Source organism: Lissotriton vulgaris, chromosome 6 (assembly GCF_964263255.1).
Source record: "Lissotriton vulgaris chromosome 6, aLisVul1.2, whole genome shotgun sequence".
NCBI classification, from domain to species: domain Eukaryota; kingdom Metazoa; phylum Chordata; class Amphibia; order Caudata; family Salamandridae; genus Lissotriton; species Lissotriton vulgaris.
The window spans coordinates 1,709,126,628-1,709,147,012 of NC_141694.1; the positions used below are offsets into that span (position 1 = coordinate 1,709,126,628).

Below are 20,385 nucleotides of genomic sequence, written 5' to 3' on the forward strand. Positions count from 1 at the left end.
GATATTTCAAAAAAATGAAATGCTCTGTCAATAAATCAATGCATAAAAACCGAACCAGTAACTCGCAACTCGTGAGCTGTAAAGCCACGACAAGGCACCAACCGTTTTACAGGCCATTCACGCACCTTACATACCTGATACAAACCAGACCATTGACACCATCCAGAAGGAAAAGCAACACATTACAACAATCACAATAAGGGACAAGGTACACCCTACTTCAGAAAGAGAAAAAAGACAAATATTACTGCAAAGCCATCTAATCCGCAAGTACACACACATACTGGTTGGATTTGGCACGAGGGTGAGTGATGATTCAGTACATACATTTGTATTCGCAAGTAATTTCACAAAAATGAAATACACTGCGAATAATTGAAAGTATGATAAACTGAACCACTGACTCACAGCTCGTGAGCTGTAAAGCCACGTCAAGGCACCAACCTCTTTACAGGCCATTCATACACCTTTCGTACAAAACATTCACACCGCCAGCCGCGGACCCATCACATTTCAACACTCACACCAGCAGACAGCGCCATTCAAGGGCCCATCACTTTCACACGCCCACATTTCTGACACTGCAACTACACAAAATGATGGACTGCGTGGAGTGTCACTCATCTAGCAGTGTGTGTAGTGACCAACAGAAAGTAACTACTCGCACACCGCCAGCCGAGCGCCAGTCCACCCACACCACCATCCAAGCACCAGACCATGCACACCGCCAGCCAAACACCACTCAGCGCGCACCGACAGCCAAGTACCACTCCACACATACCACCAGCCAAGCAACACTCCACGCACACTGCAAGCCAAGCGCCACTCCACACACACCGCCAGCCAAGCACCACTCCATGCACAGACAGCCAAGTACCACTCCACGCACACCACCAGCCAAGCACCACTCCACACACACCACCAGCCAAGCGCCACTCCACGCACACCACCAGCCAAGCACCACTCCACACACACCGCCAGCCAAGCACCACTCCATACACAGACAGCCAAGTACCACTCCACGCACACCACCAGCCAAGCACCACTCCACACACACCACCAGCCAAGTACCACTCCATGCACACCGCAAGCCAAACGCCACTCCACACACACTGCCAGTCAAGCACCACTCCACACACACCGCCAGCCAAGTACCACTCCACGCACACCATCCAGTCAAACGCCAGTCCACACACACCGCCAGTCAAGCACCAGACCACGCACACCGCCTGCCAAGCACCAGACCACGCACACCGCCTGCCAAGCACCAGTCCACGCACACCGCCTGCCAAGCACCAGCCCACGCACACCGCCTGCCAAGCACCAGCCCCTGCACATCGCCAGCCAAGCGCCCATCCACACACACTGCCAGCCAAGCACCAGTCCAGACACACCACCAGTCAAGTGCCAGTCCATGCATGCCGCCAGCCAAACACCAGTCCATGCACGCCGCCAGCCAAACACTAGTCCACGCACACCGCCAAATAATTTTTTTTTAAAACAAAGAAAAAAATTACAAACCATTTGGAACTAGATATAAAACTACAACTACAAACCGCGTTAACTAAAAAACAAAATACTAATGCCACAGATGCAACTGAATAACCAATAAAAAACATTACAGACCAGGCAGTACACCATTAGACTCACGGTAGCTCCCAAAATTTCTTTTGAGTGTGATACATTCTGAAACATCTGGGCACACAAAGCCCAGGATTAGAAGGACAATCGGCACAGTGCATACGAGTATCCTTTCGCACATCTCTTCGATAGCAGACTTTACATCTCTTACAGGGATTGTTTTTTCTGGGCGTGGGAGGAATGTAATCAGGAAAGTGGCGATCTCGCAATCTAGCCACTTCCTCCACCACTCAGACTCTAGGAACATGTGCCTGATCCACAACAACAAGGCTGCCTATCACAGACTCCTGAAACTGAACATAAGTCAACTTTGACGCAGGAGAACACTCCTTGAACACAACAAAAGCATTAAAAGTTGCTATACTAAACAGATGGATGGCCAACTTCTTATACCAAATGTAAGACTTACGAATAGCAGTGTAAGGTTCCAACCTCTGATCTACTCTGTCAACACCACCCATGTGCTTATTGTAGTCTACAATGCACACAGGTTTACGCACTTCAGCAACCGCACCCCAAACAGGCATAGATGTAGTGCTTTCATCATGGATGGGAGTCAGCATGTACACATCCCTCCTGTCGACAAATTTTACAGCTAGCAGTTCATCACTACGCAAGGCACTGCACTGTCCCCTCTGAAGCTTTTTGCAAACAAGCTCTTTCGGATAACCTTTACGGTTAGAGCGGATTGTGCCACAGGCAAAAGTGTCTACTTTTAACAACTCCTTAAACAATGGCAAAGCAGTGTAGAAGTTATCAAGGCACAAATTGTGGCCTCTGTTAAACAGTCCTCTAGCAAGATCCCAGACAATTTTCTCTGCCACTCCAAAAGTGGACGGACAACCAGGGGGGTCAATAGTGGAATCCTTACCAGTGTACACACGTAAATTGGAGATATATCCTGTCCTACTCTCAGCCAACATATACATCTTAATTCCATAACGTGCCCTCTTGCTAGGAATGTACTGCTTAAAAAGTAAACGACCCTTGAACAAGACCAAAGACTCATCAATAGAAATTTCTTTGCCTGGAGTATAGATCTCTGAAAATCGATCTACAAAATGATCAATAACAGGCCTAATCTTAAAAAGGCGGTCACAGTCAGGGTGATCTCCTGGCAACGCCAAATCATTATCAACGAAATGCAGCATCCGAAGCAAAAGTAAATACCTTTTACGAGTCATAACTGCAGGAAATATAGACGTTGCCATCAAGGGACTGGAAGACCAATATGAAGCCAGGGAAGGCTTCCTTATCAAGCCCATCAAAAAAGTCAAACCTAAAAACCTCTTCATCTCATCCAGATTTGTGGGAGTCCAACGGGTAGCCCTAGAGTGGGGCCCAAGTTTGGCACTGTTGTTCCTCAAAAACTGTTCCGCATACAAATTAGTATGCTCAACAATCTCAGCCAAAAAGACATCATCCATGAACAACTTAAAAAACTGTATAGGCAAGAAACTTTCACAATCCACTCTACACCCTGCATAACCAGTAAAGTCAGACAACACCGGCTGCACCATGTTTGGATCAACCCAGAGTCCAGCACTTCCAATGGGAAGGCTTGCAGCACCAGGCTGCAAGCCAGATGTCTCTTGCTCCATCGGCACATCAATCTCCTCCTCTAAAACAGGCACTTCGTCCGCACTGAGAGTGGATTCATCATCCGATGATTCCATGTGGAGAGAAAACTCACTGCCTGAATCATCCCTTCCCTCCTCTCCCTCAGACGCACTGTCAGTCTCATAATCCAGCTCAGAGGAAGATTCAAGAAGCAAACCAATCACCTGCTGAGCAGTCATTCTACGGCTAGCCATAATGCTAACTAAAAAAGATTATTTGTCAAACACGTGAACAACAAATCCTTTGAAAAAAAAGAAATAAACACAATGTTGCTTTATCTCACAGACCTATATACTCCAACACTATACCACTCACTTGACAGAAGCAGCTAGACTCAGCACCACCTACTCTGCACAGACACAGAAAGGATCAACAATATCCCACTAAAAAAGAAAAAGGTAAAAAAACAAATTACACATAAAACAACGCAAAACACATCGCAATTAATTTCATGCTCAGAACACAAACAGAAATACAGCCATTATGACAGCACTTACAAAAAAAGACATTTATGCATAACAATAATACTCATTTGAAGTAAACCCTACAAAAATGTTTTTCTTACCAAATAAATGCAAATACGCAAAACTGCAGAACAACCACTGCCGAAACCGCAAACAGGAATCACAAGCTTTACACTACAATAAAAAGGAGAAGAAAAAACATCACAATCACATATTCAAATAATGCACCAGTCAACACACAATACACCAAAAAAGCTAAGGGGTAAGTGGGCCTAAGAGTATAAATAAAATATTCACCCCTGTAAAAGGGGAGAACCCCTTGCCCTTGAGGCCACCCCCCACACATGGCTTCATTGGTGGTCCAGTGGGCCAATACATTATCAAACATTCAATGTACCAAAATAAATTGCACCCTTTGGGGAGCACCCCTTGCCCAAGGGGCCGCTCCCCACACACATCCCTGGTGGTCTAGTGGGCCAAATGGATACTGACCCTTGCCCTAGGGGTCACTCTCCTTCTAAACATCCCTGGTGGCCTAGTGGGCCCTACAAAAAACAAAAATACCGGCTTGATCTGCCCCCCCAAGGGGGCAGACTGCCAGAAACATGCCCCCAAGGGGAGTGACCCTTGCACAAGGGGCCACTCCCTATAGAACGCAAAATCTGTGGTCCAGGCAGGCAGAAAAAGACAAAATATATGAGGGGCAGACACCATAGACATATTTGCACCCCTTGGGGAGTGAGCCTTGCCCAAAGGGGCCACTCCCCACACACATCCCTGGTGGTCTAGTGGGCTAAAATGGAAAGTGACCCTTGCCCAAGGGGACACTCTCCTTATAACCATCCCTGGTGGCCTAGTGGGCTACAAAAAACATAAAGCATGGCTTGATCTGCCCCCCCACGGGGGCAGACAGCCAAAAGCATGCCCCCAAGGGGAGTGATCCTTGCCCAAGGGGCCACTCCCCATACAGAGTAAAATTGGTGGTCCAGGGGGCTCAAAAATACATAAATATATGTCCTGCCCCTCCCCCCCCCCGGGGGGCAGATACTGTAAAATTATATTCCCCCTTGGGGAGCGACCCTTGCCCAAGGGGCCACTCCCCACACACATCCCTGGTGATCTAGTGGGGCCTAAATGGAGAGTGACCCTTGCTCAAGGGATCACTCTCCTTATACGCATCCCTGGTGGCCTAGTGGGCTACAAAAAACAAAAAGCATGGCTTGATCTGCCCCCCCCCCACGGGGGCAGACAGCCAAAAACATGCCCCCAAGGGGAGTGACCCTTGCCCAAGGGGCCACTCCCCATACACTGTTACATTGGTGGTCCAGTGGGCTACACAAATCATAAATATATGTCCTGCCCCCCCCCGGGGGGGGCAAGCACAGTAAAACAGTATGCACCCCTGGGGGAGCGACCCTTGCTCAAGGGGCCGCTCCCCGAAACAGAAATCACCGCCCAAAAAAAAAAAATCGGACTATTCTGCATTCCTGCTGCACGACCGTGCTGCAGGAATGCAGAAAAGAGGCACCGGGGGGAAAGGCAAACCCTTTTCTGTCCCCCAGTGCCTCGCAAACAAAGAATGATGCAGCGAGATCGCTGTGCGTACCTGTTTCCCCACCGAGGCGCAGCTTGGAAATGGCGGCCACCGGTGGGGAAACAGAAAGTAAACAAGTGCCGACGTCAGCGCGGCTCGCGCGCTGACGTCATCAGTGACGTAGGAGGGGGCGGGTGGGGGAGGCACGGGAAGGTCTTCCCCTGCCTCCCGAAGTAAAAAAAAAAAGATCGAGGACACGCGGGGGGAGCAGCAGCCCTCCTCCCGCAGGTAGGCGCCATGACGGCCGGGAGCCGTCATCAGCACATGAGCGCTGTGTGCCATGACGGCTCCCGGCCGTCATCAGCATCGAAGGGGTTAAACTTGAAGCCCTGCTAGGCTGTGTTCGATCGGAGACTGAGGGATATGAAGGAATACAGGCCGTTTGGGGGCTGTTCACTAGGTCTCTGGCTGCAGCAGAGGTAGGGCATAGCACGAGGAGAAGGGATTTCTCACAACTTCCAAACCAACCGCATTTTCTTTACAATGTGTAAAGGTACTAGTCGCTGCTAAATTATTTCACAGCTAAATGAATAATTGGGGAAAATACAGATTAGATGACAAAATATAGAAACTGAAATGTCAAAAATTCTGTGCCTCATATGAGGAATTGCTGTTTTCGTCACTTTCTAAGTGTATTAGTCATATTGTTGGTCATTTATCAGTATTTATCCCTTCTTTTGTGTTAAGTCAAAAATGCATTTGCTTCCACTACTTTTGCACATTTATTTAACTGATAAATGTACGTGCACCATTGGAAGTTATCAGGTTTTAGCTATTTTCAGAACATATCTGAGGTAGAAAAATATGTTCATCTGAAAAAACTAGAATTGTAAGAAAAGACATGCACATGATGTTTCTGATGGGCTTCTGCAGAGCCATCGGACCTACCATCACGAGGGACAGCTTTGACAGCCTCTCGGAAGAAGGCCTACTGTCCGATTGCATTCTGTATCTAAAAATACGTACAGAGAAGCAAGTTGCATTCCTTATGTGTTCAGTGCACAAACCAGTAGAAACCGAAAAGCGTAAGCAATGGTTGTAAATGTAATCGAGCAAGTCATCAAATTTTGTATAAGGAATATTTGTACATTATGTACTCTTAATTTTTTTTTAATTGTCCTGTGTATCTATCTTAGAGGCATTGTGCTTTGATGTGAATGTTTTGTAGAGCACATACATGAGCATTATATTTGTTTTAAGAATAAGAGGCTTTTACATTTTCATACAGTAGCTGTTCAATTCCTTTCGTGAGAACAGACTCCTTTGTTGGGAGAAAAACTACAGCTTGAATAGAGACAGTATTTATTTTAAGGGTTTGACTTGCAATTGATCAAAGGCGGCCTGAATGCAGGCTGTCATTGTAATAGGAACTAAGCTCTTGCGTCTAATTGCGAGTGGAACATGTGCCTCGTGATTAAACACTATAATTAATCTATGCATTTTAACCTGCCTGAAATGACAACTTTGGTCCCCGTGTAGCATGCTTGACACTGCACTGCTGTGCGCTTGCGAGGCAATGAGGTGACATGTCTGAGAAGCCTGGGGCTCTGTTCAGCACCAAAAGGTCGGCTCTACAGAAGTAATTTTCCAGTCTGAAAATGAGATTAAAAGGTTTCGATACAGGTAGTCTAACCTAATAAACGTGAAAGAAAAGGCATGTGGTTGGCATCCCTCCAGTTTCCTAACTTTCTGAAGTAATTTTGCATCATTGAAGCGTTTGTCACCTATGGGACAAAAATAGGGATATTTGTAATTTTCTTTCATGGCTTTGCCGTTCTGTGGAAGCCTTCAGAATGCAAAGAGAAGTTAAATTTAATGGCGTCGTTAGTACCACCAAGCGTTTTATTTAATTTGTTTAAATATTAGTGTGCTTTTAACTCCACAAAGGTCTGTGCTTTTCTGGGCAGTTTATCCACTCCTATAATACAATGGTGTACACTTTCTTTCTGGTCAGTTATCATCTTCTTCATAAAGCGAGGGGGCCCTCGTTTACTCAGGCCACGGGTGTTGGAAATGTATGAGATCCATCTATTTTCTGTGTTCGCACACATATGGATCTTAATTATCATGCTGGTTGTTTAATGGACATTACATCAGCATCACCGTCCCATGTGAAAAAAATCCTACATCAAAGAAATGCATTCAAGGTTAGCAACATGCTGCCTGGGCCTACAATACCAATATACCTATTCGCCAATAGCTCTAGAAGAGAATGTCCTCCTCTTCCTCAAAAGTTACTACTCTGTCAACGGAGGAGCACAGGAGCTGCCATGCTATGCGGCTTCCCCACTTCCCTGTACTCCCTGTATGGCTTACCCAGTGATGTAGCCTCACAGGTCTCCAGACATCTGCTCCTGACTGGGTGCAGAGTTTGGTGTGGGGCTTGAAGGAGTAGTAAACTGGTGATACATCTATGTCTGCTGCTGTGTCCTGGGCCTTTGAGTTGCTGCTAGTGGGCCATGGCAGTTCAGCAGTACAGCAGTCATCACCTTGTGCTTCTCTGCGCCGTGATCCAGCTTGAGTCAGCAGGCCCGGCGCCAAGGCCATTGCAGCTATTGGCTGCCACATCCAACTGGTAGGTGGTGCACCAGAGCTGCTGTTGTCCCAGTACGAGCTCTGTCGCATGTGTGGAGGCTGCTGTTTACTTCTAGGATGCGTGTGCCCATCAAGTCCCTCCCACCATCGCCACACCATCCTTACCAAAGGAGGTATTTTTCCTACGAACACCCCTCCCCCACATGCACCTCTTAGAAGGCCGTGTGCTGCAGGAGTTAGACAAGACCAGGAAGGGGTGGAGCAGTGGTGGCTAGCTATCCATATCGTTTTCTACATGTGCCTGTGCTGGCTTTGAAGCCAAGGCTGGATAATTCCTGATGCCACCATCAACCATAACCCCATTGGGCCCAGAGACCTGAATCACCATACCGTGTGGACATTCAAAGGAGGGAGTGATGCTGGGGACCATCTCTCTGGATTATGTGCAGTGTAGTCCACACCAGTTCGCAGGATTGGCCTCCATGAGGCTGAATAATTTCCAAGAAACATGGCATGGAGTTACCTGGGAAATATCCTCAACCAAATCTAGAAAAAGAGGATGTCCCATTCTCTCAAAAGAGATGTACAGACTTGTCATTTATCATAGGAAGATGGAAAATAGCCAATTATCCATATAGAATCATTGGAACCATCATTGGAACCATCAATTTCGCTTTGAATTGGAATCTGCTTCTTTTTGATCCCAGGGAAGAAATAATAATGCACTATTTGGCAAATTGCAGGTTTCATGGGTATTAAGTCTTAAATTTAGTGCATTGGAGTAGATTTCTGAATTTGGTTATCATTTTGCAACCAAACACTTTCTTCATAGAACATCCATTGTTCCTCAATGCCTGGTTGATTGTTGGATTTCTGCTTTTCTTTTTTGAAGTTTTGAGAAGCAGGAGAAGATTTTGCCTAAAACATGCATAAATGAATTTGTTCTACATTTTGCAAGAAACTGCATGTATTGTCATGCTGCTTTTAAGTTTTCTGTTTTTGGAATAATCCCCTTCCCATGTTTAACCATTTTTATGGCACTAATCACTTACAGACAGATCTCGCAGTGTTGCAGATCCACAAGTTCCCAGGGCTAGCGGTGGGCAGAGTTTTGATTTTGGGATATAAAGTGCACATCACACAGACACATCACCTGAAGACCCCCAGCTGCAAACATCGATGCATGCAGCTACTGCCATTGTAGGAACATGTGTCCGTGGCTCCTCCACCATCTTAAAACTCATCACCTGGACAGACCTACTACTCTAGCACATATTATGAGATGCACTATTCTACCAGACATGCATCACCCAGACACCGTCTGTTGTCACAGGACACACATCACCCTAGACGCCTCTTTCTGTTTTAGGATGGGCACCTCCCACTCAACCCTCTTCCTTAGGGCAGCCATCACCCAAGGGCCCACTCCTGCTGCTGTAGGACACACATTTTCCAGGCATCCATCATCAAGCAGAAGCTATACACTCGAATACTGGATGTAATATTTACGTACTTGGTATTCCCACTCTGAAAAAATCAGAGACTGGGTTTGTTCTAACTGGATTCTTTTCTGCAACTGACACGTGAAGTGAAAAAATCTACATCCATGTTAGTCCTTGGAAAGTTTACATTCTGACTTAAACATTTTTAAAAAGAAAAAGTGTTTTTCAGCGAGTCGTTGGTGGGGCAAGCCGCCTGCTGGATCCAAAACAGGGCTTGATTACAGCAGATTGTAGAATAAATTAGGTCTTGGTGTAGTCGACAATGAAGGTTAGAAAGCTCCAAGTAGTCCAAGCCTGGGTAGGCTTTTACTTGAATCGGATGTTGCGCACCACTAGTTCAGATGAAGCCCTCTACATTCAGACTTGGAAACATTTCTGGAATTCTGATCCCTGTCAGTGGGGCAAACCAGCAACTGAGGCCAACTGGTGATTCGATTACTGCAGTGTTGATGGCGGTCCCAGTTTCCCCACAGTTTTCCAGGCAGAAAGTGTTAAAAAAAGTCATGCTTTTTGCAGTTTTGGGCCAGGAGCAGTACACTCTAACACCAGCCAAGGTCCAGGAACTAGGGGAACCACTCAGGGGTTAGAACTCACCCTAGCAGAGGCCAACAGCAGGTTACAGTGCAGTTCAAGTTGGAACAGGTTGGCTGCGTGGTTGCAGGGAGAGAGGCCTCTGGAAACCTGGTGTTTCCCTGTAGCTCAAACTGACCCTTGGAGTCACTTCTGGAATCTGGAATTTAAGGCAGCCAGGTCCAATCTTCTTTCAGATCCTTCAGACAACAGGGCAGTCCTCCTTCCGATTCCTCAAAGATCTAGGAGCGTTCTGAGGAGACGTCTGTTGGGGTCCACGTTTATGCTCCAGTGCCAGCCTGTGGGTGGAGGACACTCCTTTGTCTCCTCCCTAAATCAGGGATTCCTGATTCTCACTGGGTTTGATGCTAGCCTAACAAAAGATGGGGAGGCCTAGGGTGTGAGCTTCATCTGCCAATCAATCAATCAATCAGTCAGGTTTTGTTATGCGCAGGTACTCCCCGGAAGGGTCTCAAGGTGCTGGGGGGGGGGGGGGGTGGCGTGCAGCTCCTAGGCACCTGTGGGGTGTTGTCGCAGGTGAGATAAGCAGTCTTCCTTGGCCCATCAGAGTATGTGCGATGCCGGACGCTTATGGTGATATATCGAAGAGCCAAGTCTTGAGGTCACTTAGGAACTTGGAGAGAGTAGGTGTCTGTCAGAGCTGGAGAGGGAGGGTGATCCATGCCTTGGCCGCGTGGAAGGAGAAGGAACAGCCTCCTGTTCTGGTCTTCTTGATAAGCGGTACCGTGGCAAGGGAAAGCTGGGCTGAGCGGGGGGGATCTTTGGGTATGTGGAATGAGAGGCAGTGGTTCATGTAGGTGGGGCCAGTGTTGTGGAGGGCTTTGTTGGCGTGGGTAAGGAGCTTGAAAGTGATTCTCTTCTTGACGGGGAGCCAGTGTAGTGCTCACAGATGTTGGGTGATGTGGCTGTGGTGCGGTAGGTTGAAGACTAGTCTGGCGACGGCGTTCTGGATGTTCTGGAGTTGGCGGGTGAGGTTCTTGTTGAACCCAGCGTAGAGTGCATTGTCGTAGTCCAGTCTGCTGCTGATGAGGGCTTGGGTGACTGTTTTCCTGTGTTCGAGGGGGATCCAGTGGAAAGTTTTACGTAGGAGACGGAGGGTGTGAAAACAGGGTGAGGTGCATTGATCTGGCGGTCCATTTTGAGTTCAGAGTCCAGGATGATTCCGAGGTTGCATGCGTGGTCCGTGGGTGGGGGTGGGTTCCTGAGGGCAGGCTGGGGGGGGGGGGGGGCACCATGTGTTCCAGGCATCGGGATGTGGGCCTATGATGAGTACTTCGGTTTTGTCTGTGTTCAGTTGTAGGCTGCTGTTCTTCATCCACCTGGTTACTTTTAATGACATGGAAGGCATCCCTTGAATTTCAGGAAGAGTCTGGGCACAGCTCCCAGGCTATCCTGTCAAGGTAGATGTGCCCCCTCCTCACACCCACATCCCTTTGTCCACTATTTTGTAGCAATACATATCTTACTACAGACCATCTGGGGTCTGGTGACAGCTGGGCACTGGCAGGAAAGTATTTTGGTTTTAGCAGAAAAATAATTTTAAATGTAATGGTGTATACCACATTACCCTATGGGAATGCTTTCCTTGCCACATTGTCAAGCAACTTTGGAGTTTTTTTTACTGCTAGGGCAAGTAAAACCTTAAATGAACATGCCCTATATTTAAATAAAACGCCTTGCTCTATGGGCATGTTGGGCCTGCCTTAGGGGTGACATTTGTATTAAAAAGGAAAGTTTAGGCCTCGAAAAAGCTTTATTTTGCCATGTCAAAATGACAGTTAAAACTGCACACCCAGGCTGCAGTGGCAGGCCTGTAAGCATGCTTTCCAGTGCTACATTAGTGGGTGGTACAGCTCACCAGTAGCATTTAATTCACAGGCTCTGGGTACATTTAATACCATATTCTAGGGACTTAGAGTAAATGAAATGTGCAAGTTTGGGGTATTCCAATTCTAATATGTGTAAAGAGGAGAACAGCACTTTACCACTCGTTAGCAGGAATAAAGTGCACAACTAAGTCCTAAATACATGCCCTCTTTGTGCCTACCAGAAAATGTCTGCCTGTTAACAGCATCTTTTATCCTAATGCAATGATGTCTTCAGAGGAAGCTATGGCATGGTCTGCTAACAACACAGAGAAGTATCAGATCTTAATTTGTCATTACCTCCTCATTAGTCTTCCTCGCCACATGACTTACATAGTGAGCTTCAGCTCCACGACAGAACCCTCCAAAGTAAAAAAAAAGCCTCCCACCCCCTCCCAACATGGCCGACCAGTCACACCTGACCTCTATAAAAGGCGGGCCGGCCCAACCAACATCCTGTTTTTTTTGTTCTGCGCGATTCTCTCCAGAGGCGCTGTTCAGGTAAGGTTGGACCTGCTTTAGCGGGTCCGTGGGTTTTGGGGTGAGGGTCCTGCTCTAGCGGTCCCTGGTTCCTGGAACTTCAATCCCCCCCCCCTTCCTTCCCCCGGGCCTGTGGGGCCGGTTAGGTGCTGCTATAGCGTGCCAAGGGTTTACAGGGGGGGGGGGGGGCGGGGGGGCGGCCGGGGATGTGGGGTGTCTGTTGCATTCCTTTGTCTTCCCCCGGTCGTTACTGAAGGGGCCCTTGCCCTCATTGGGCTCTGGGGTCCGGCGCTGGGGGTTCTCCTGTTTCCTTGATTGAGCTCCGGTTGCTGACAGGCACCTTGCGTGGGGTGGCCGCCGTTTGCTTTTTAGCGTGGCGGGCTCGGCATCCTTGGTGCTCGCGCATGGGAACCGTAAGTGAGTCTTGCGGCGCGTTCCTGACGGCCGCGTTTGGGCGGCTGGGGCAGGCGCGTTTCCTTTGGCGGCATTGGAAAACGTTGGCGTTTTCATGTCTGCTGCACGCCACTTGTTCATGTGTGGTGCTATTTCATTTGCGGGCTCGGCCCCCCTTGCGGGTGTGCTGCTAACCGCCGGGTGTTTGTATGCACTATATACATCTGCTATTTTAAGTATCTAAAGCCGATTGAGGGGACTTGAGGCGCGTCCCTGTCGGCCGCGGTTGTGCGGCTGGGGCGGGCGCGGTCCTACCTCGGTTTTCTGATTGTCCTCGGGGGCTCTGCTGTCCGGGTCCCGGTTCTCCCCTTCTGCCGGTCTCATTTCGCGGCGCTGGTCGCTGCCGCCGGCAGCGGGGTTTTCTTCCCTCCAGCCCGCGGCTGGTTGCCGCGCTGGGATTGGCTCCGGGCGCGTCCCGCCTCTTGTGGGCGGGGTGTTTTTTTGTTGCGCCAGGTGCTGCTTGTGGGAATGCCTTCGCCTTCCAGGTCCTGGCTGTGTTCCCCTGCTGGCTGGAGCCTGTCCGGCGTCCTGGGGCCCGGTAATTCCTCCAGGGGAGGTGGTGACCTGTCGACTGGGCGTTCGCCCTCGGGCCGGTAAGTGCTGATCTCGGCAGTATCTCTCGCTCGTCCGGTGACTCTGGACTGTGGAGTACTGCGCTCTATTTGTTCGCTCTCCCATGTTTGGACGGAGTCGGGTTCCGACTCCTGGTCTGCATTGTCTCCCTTTTTTGTTTCTGCGCTGTTCCTGCGTGGTGACCTTGCGCAGCGGGATGCCCTGGCCCCTCCTCACCTTGTCACCCTCAGTGGTCCCCGCTCCGTCTGAGGAGGTGGTGGTGGGGGGGTGGGGGGGGGGGGGGGATCGTGTGGTTTGTCACTCTTCTGGGTTGACTGGCTATTTCCCCCTCCGGCGGCGGAGGTTGCTCCTGGGGTTCTATTGGTGCGTTTTCTACGCAGGTCTTCGGACTCCCTTCCACGTGTTGGGCGTTGAGGGGGTTTGGTTCCCTGGAGTTTTTCCTCTGGCAGCGGGGGTGGACTCCCTGGTGGTGAGTCTGTCTTCACGGGGTGCGTTCATTTTGGTGGGCGCCTGCCCCTCTGGCCCTGGGGTCGAGCGCATGGCGGCGGCTGCTGTACGCTCTTGGGCTATGGCTCATTTAGCCATTCAGGGCCTGGGCCTGTTTTTCTTACTCTGTGCTTTCTGTGTCCGACGGTCGCGCCTTCTGTCTGGCGGCCCCTTGGCCTCTCTGGCAGGGGTCCCGGCGAGCTCACTCGGTTGAGCATGAGACTCTTAAACTCAGGGCCTCACATTGGGCGACAATGTGTAATGTTTGCTGGTTTATTGCATTGACTCTCATGACGCGGCTGCGGCCGCTGGGGTACTGCGATGCTGGCTCGGCGTCTTGTCTGGCTGCGGCCGGGACGTCGGTGGCGACCTGGGGTGCTTTGCTCTGGCGGTTTCGGAGTTTTCTGCATGGAGGCCGATAATGGCTGTCTCCCGTCCATTCGTATGGGGCCCGCTTCCCTGGGCGCGGCCATCTTTTTCTCCTCGTCCGCCTATGGGTGTGGGCGTCTCGCCCTTTCGAGGGTTGGATCACGGCCGGGGCGCCCCGTTCTTCGGATGTTCCCGGTCTCGTCCTGGTGCGGCCGCTCCCTTTCCCCCACTAGATCCTGGCTTTCGGCCGTCTCTCTCCTGGGGATTCTCTGTGGGGGGCTGTCTCCGCCGTTTCGTCCCGGCATGGGACGCGTCTGTCTCGGATCTTGGACTCTTCGGGCTTGCTGACCAGAGTTCGGTCTTGCGGGTCTTGCGGACCTTCCACGGCCTCCCTCTCGGGGGGTTCGGGCATCTGCTCCTTCCTTTGTCGGCTCTGGAAGGTTTTCTGGGATGTTTTCGGCCTGGTTTGGTTTTGGTGTGGTTGTATCCCGCCATTCCACTATTTCTGTTCGAGTTGGCTCTCGGCGGCTGTGCTGCTTTTTCGGGTCTCCTTCCTTCCGTGTCCCATGGGTTGGAATGAGTGGCCGGATGGGTTTTCCGGTTCTGCGAGTGGGGGTCCCCACTCTCAGTTACGGGTGCTTCCGTTGGGCTTGCCTTCGGACCCGTGGGGGTGGGCTGTACTCCTGGCCCGCCTGGTGGGTCGTCTTCGCCGGGAGGGGGTCTTGGTGTGCCTTGTCTGGACGTGTGATGCATCTCGGCCTCTTCTTTTTCATGGGTGAGGCTTCACGTCAGACGGTGTCTCCCCTCCCTCGGCTCCCTGCTCTATGTGCGGTAGTCCCTTCTGTGCCTGTCTCGGGCTTGTCCTCCTTCGGGGGTCGTGTGCTTGGCCCCCGGTCCTCCCCTCCGCTTCGTTCGGCGTTGGGTTGATTGGTTGGGGGAGTCTCGCCCCCCCAAGGGTCTTTCCTCCTTGGTATCCCCGTCCAGGGTGGCCACGTCCGTTGCCAGTCTCCTCAGCTGGGGGGCGACCTTGGGCGCAGAGTCGATTCAGGGTCGTTGGGATCCCCTACAGTCTCGCTGCTCCTCGAACTATCGGGGGTTGTAGGCTGTCCTCCTGGCCTACCGTCATTTTGCACCTTTGCTACGAGGTCACCATGTCTTGGTACGGACGGACAACCAGGTGGTGAGGTGCTATATCCACCATCAGGGGGGGTGCAGGGTTCGCTCCCTTTGGTTGCTGACTCAGTAGTTGTTGTCGTGGGCAGAAGCGTCGGTCCTGTCTCTTCGGGCTGTCTATCTCCCGGGGTCCGACAATGTGGAGGCGGATCGACTGAGTCGGATCTTTCCTTCGCTGCCTTGTCTCTCCCTGACCCCGGTGGTGTTTCAACGCCTGGTGTCTCGATTCGGTCTGCCTCTGGTGGATCTGTTCGCGGACGGGGACTCGGCCCTCCTGCCCAGGTTCTGCTCTCTCCTCCCGGTTCCGGGGGTATGGCGGGTGGATGCCCTGTCATTTCGCTTGGCCTTCCGGTCTGCTGTACGCATTTCCCCCATTCCCACTGATTCCCCGGGTCCTCTGCAGGATTCGCTTGGACAGGGCCAGGGTGCTTCTGGTGGTTCCCGGCTGGGTCCGCCGCCCCTGGTACCCTCTCCTTTGCGAGCTGGCGGTTCAGGCCTACTGGCCGATCCCGGATCTGCCCTTTCCGTTGAAGGGCCCCCCGCTCCCGGAGTCGGTGTTGCGCCGGCTCCATCTGCAGGCCTAGCTCTTGAGCAGGTGACGCTGCTTGCTCGGGGTTGTTCATCTGGGGTTGTGGATTTGCTGCAAGGCTCCCGCAGGTCTTCCACCTTATCTTCCCATGCCCGGCACTGGGCTTCTTTCTCGCGTTGGTGCGGTCTGCTGGGTGCTGACCCCGCCTCCGTGTATCCCTTGAGGGTCTTGGATTTCCTTGCTGAGGGGTTTTCCTTGGGCTTGGCCCCTTCCTCCCTGAGGGCCCAGTGGGCGGCATTGCGAGCCTTCCGCAGTCCGGATTTCGACGGGCTGGGTCCCCTGGTGGCTCGTTTGCTCCGGAGTTGTTTTCTCCGTCGCCCTCGAACGCTCTGCCTATCTCCCCCTTGGGATCGCCCTCTCGTTCTACGTGCGCTTCAGGATCCTCCCTTTGAACCCCTGGCCTCGGTGGCTTTGCGGTTCCCCACCTTTCAGGTGGTTTTCCTGGTGGCAGTGGTGTCTGCTGGGCGAATGGGCGAGCTGGGGTCGTTCCTCCGCTCACCTCCCTTCTTGCGGGTTTTGCCAGACAGGTTGCTTCTCCGTCATGTCCCCGTTTCCTTCCCAAGGTTCCTTCCCTGGTGAACCGGGCTCGGGAGGTGTCTTTGCCTTCTTTCCCTCCCGACACGGATCCTTCCTTGTCCTTGCTGGATGTCCGGCGTGCAGTTTTATTTTATCTTGAGCGCACGTCTTCCCTTTCCCGGTGTGATAGCCTGTTCGTGACTTTCGGTCCAGTTCATTCGGGCCAGTTCATTCGGGCCACAAGCCCTCTCTTTCCACCTTGAGTCGCTGGCTTAAACAGGCTATCATCCTTTCCTATGCTTCGCTGGGTTCGGTGGTACCGGCGGGGGTCCAGGGTGGGCCACGAGGAGTGTGTCTGTGTCCTGGGCCTCCTTCAAGGGTGTCTCCACTGAGGAGATTTGTCGGGCGGCGACGTGGTCGTCCCCCCACTTGTTCATGGAACACTATCGCGTTGTCTTGGGTGGTTCTGTCCCTGGGGACTTCGCTGGGGCCGTTCTGAGTGCGGGAGCTGTGGCTCCTTGATGGCCTTTTCTTTATGTCTTGATTCAGGTTTGCTGTAATTCCTGTTTTCTTTGCATTGTACTGAATAAACCTTGTGTTGGTTTGTCTGCATCACCGTGTGGTGGTGTTCTTCTTGTGGTCAATGAAGCCTTTTGGCTTGGGTATTTGCTCACTATGTAAGTCATGTGGCGAGGAAGACTAATGAGGAGGTAATGCCCCGGTTACTTACCGGTAATCTTCATTACTCCGAGTATAGTCTTCCTCGCCACATAAGTTCCCTCCCCCCCCCCTCCCTGTCTGGCTATCGGCTTCATTGTTTGCTTGGTGGTTCAGGCTGTTGGTTGGGCCGGCCCGCCTCTTATAGAGGTCAGGTGTGACTGGTCGGCCATGCTGGGAGGGGGTGGGAGGCTTTTTTTTTTACTTTGGAGGGTTCTGTCGTGGAGCTGAAGCTCACTATGTAAGTCATGTGGCGAGGAAGACTAATGAGGAGGTAATGCCCTGGTTACTTACCGGTAATCTTCATTACTCCGAGTATAGTCTTCCTCACCACATAAGTTCCCTTCCCCCCCTCCCTGTCTGGCTATCGGCTTCATTGTTTGCTTGGTGGTTCAGGCTGTTGGTTGGGCCGGCCCGCCTCTTATAGAGGTCAGGTGTGACTGGTCGGCCATGTTGGGAGGGGGTGGGAGGCTTTTTTTTTACTTTGGAGGGTTCTGTCGTGGAGCTGAAGCTCACTATGTAAGTCATGTGGCGAGGAAGACTATACTCGGAGTAATGAAGATTACCGGTAAGTAACCGGGGCATCTGCACTCATTGACTTCGATGTTCAAAAGGATTGCCGGCCTCTCAAAACTTTGCCTGTGTGTGAAAGTTCCAGCTCCCAAAGAAAGTGCAGAGAGTCCTATGGCTAACAAGAATGGGGTTCACTAAAAAGGCAAAACGATTTCTGGTGAATTTCCAACACAAACCATGATAAACACATGAAAGCTTATAGCTGCAGGGTCTAATGCAAAGCCCACTCTCACTGCAGTTTTTTGTGTACTTTTTTGAAGAATTAATGATATGATATCCTGTAGCCCGCTGTAGTTGTCTGTGGCCAAATGTAGAAAGACAAAAGTATTTTCATCCAAAAACGTGGGTAATCTGCTCCAAAAACTCACCATATCCCTGACCACAATTGCAACCCAAGCTTGTTGATCAACATGACTAACCACATAATTGCACTATACACTGTGGATCTGTTAAAGGCTTCCTCTGTACGATAGCAGGGTTCAGTGCGAATGTTTTACCTTAAAAAACGGGAATAGTTCATTTATGAAAAATTCTTCTTTTTCTTTCTGTTAAGTTAGAATTGTTTTTTGTGTGACTTGTAACTGCATATTGTTGACAGCAGGTGCTGGAAAACACCCCATCTGTGAGTCTCAGGTGTCTGCCAGTCCGTTCTGGAGCCTCCGCATGAGGCATTTGTGGAAAGAGGATATTGGATGCTATCTGCCACCAAGCCGAAAGCTATCTGTTAACAGCCAGCAATGGTTACTGCCTTGCTTTTTATGATCTGGCTTGAGAGAGCGGCCATACAGTTATGTGAGCATCATTAAAGAGGGGTTTCGGCTCCGCCCGCATGTTGGGAGCCAGCAATACATGTTTTCATGGGGCTGAAGCGGTGTGCTTTTCACAATAAAGTACTTACCTTCCATGCTGCTGTGATCATTTTGTTTAATTATCTAGCTAGTTAATCTTGACCCGAAAGGGGCATACACATGGCATTGGAATGCTAATAAAGTGCCTTCAATAAGTGAAAAATGTATGTTATCTGTGGCAGCTGCAGCACAGCTGGGAGGAGGCTATCATTGACCTATTTGACTTTTTAGGTCTGGGTTAACAGTGCAACTGTCACTTGACCTTTTGACCTGCACCTATATTAATCTACGTGTTTTTGCTTCCACACAAATACATATCTATTTCCACGCTATTTATTTGTATAAAGCTCGACATTACCGTACAGCATTCCTTTAAAGCCAGACCTAATGCCATTGCTTATTTGTCTGTAAAATGGAATTAGGTACAGTTTCCCTCGGATATAAGGTATGCAGGTGGTTTTAAAAAGGACTGGTTTGTCGTTTTGCATCCTGCCCCCTGCTCTCTATAATCCTGAGCTTGTTAGGCTCTTCCTCAGAAGGTTATTTAACAGAAGTGAAAGGTCCATCATATCGGATTAAACGTTCTTGGTTGCATTCAGAGTGTTTTGATAACTTGCCTCCTTACTAGAATGTGTGCGATCTAAATCTGGGTGCACCTACCAAGAGGTGTTTGGTTGACCGGCTCTGACAGACCCAGGTGACTTGTACTATGCAAAATACTTCAAACTCAAACTTTAGTCGGAAACTTTAGTTTTCGGGTTTTTATGGGCTGAGTGTGTAAACATCTTTGCTGTCACTCAACATACCTGTATCACAATTCTTCTGCCATCCACCAGATGCAGCATTTCCAAAGTTTTCAATGTAAAGAATTTAAAGACAAAAATACAAAGTTTACTTCACAGATGAGCAATGTTTTCTTGCTTTACAGACCTTACACGCCTATGATGGGTGCCCTGTCCACTGTGTGGTTCGACAGATATAAAATTTCCAATGATAGTCCAGAGCATCTTGAATCAATTGAGTCAACTTGCAATATGCTTAACGATTTGATTGAAGAGGAAGTTGACAGTGGTATACCCAAGAACAGAATAGTATTAGGTAAGTCTTTTTTAAATTTGTATAATATAATGTACATGCTGTATTAAGAAATATGTATCCAAAATGAGAGGGTGCAATGTGGAAAACATAACGAGATGTGCTTAATGATCACTTATATAATATAGGGGGAGCTACAGAGAAACATATATATATATATATTTTCAGCATATTTACATTATAAAGCCTAATTCCTTTCATGCGTTGCAGCACCAAAGAAGATATCAATTTATTTGTCAAAATGTGTATATGGGGGCATGGCTACATGAAGGACCCATATAGACGTGTTCTCACTGAGTACCAGAGGGCCGTCCTAAGCCGGCAGCCAGGCCAGACGACAACCAAAGACTCCCTGACAAGAAGGTAGAGGCAGGGGAGGCGGTCCTTGACCAGTGGAAGCCATCAGATGGCAGCATCAGCCGTCTGAAAGCAATGAAAAGGACCCGAGAGACCGCATCCCCTGCCCAACGGCAGTTCAACAAGATTGCCACCACAAGGTCAAAGACGGCACAAGGGTAGGAGAGGCCTGCCTGTCACGTTCATGCCTGGCCTGATCGGGGGGGTGGGGGCACTGACCAGAAGCCTGTGAGCCCCTCAATCGGAGAAGGGACCCGGAGCTGAGAGCGAGGAGCTCCTGGCTGGCAACCATTGCATCAGAAGGCGGGGACAAAGTAATTGGAGCAAAGGATTCCAGATGCCCC

General features: G+C 50.1%; 1 protein-coding gene across 1 annotated transcript in view; it reads left to right on the forward strand.

Moving 5' to 3' along the window:
* Positions 1-20,385, forward strand: part of LYPLAL1 (lysophospholipase like 1) — a 196,756-nt gene that overhangs the window by 117,357 nt on the left and 59,014 nt on the right. Inside the window, exon 3 of the mRNA XM_086927911.1 lies at positions 19,518-19,687. Coding sequence (XP_086784037.1) covers positions 19,518-19,687 — 170 coding nt within the window. The remainder of the gene's footprint in view (positions 1-19,517; positions 19,688-20,385) is intronic.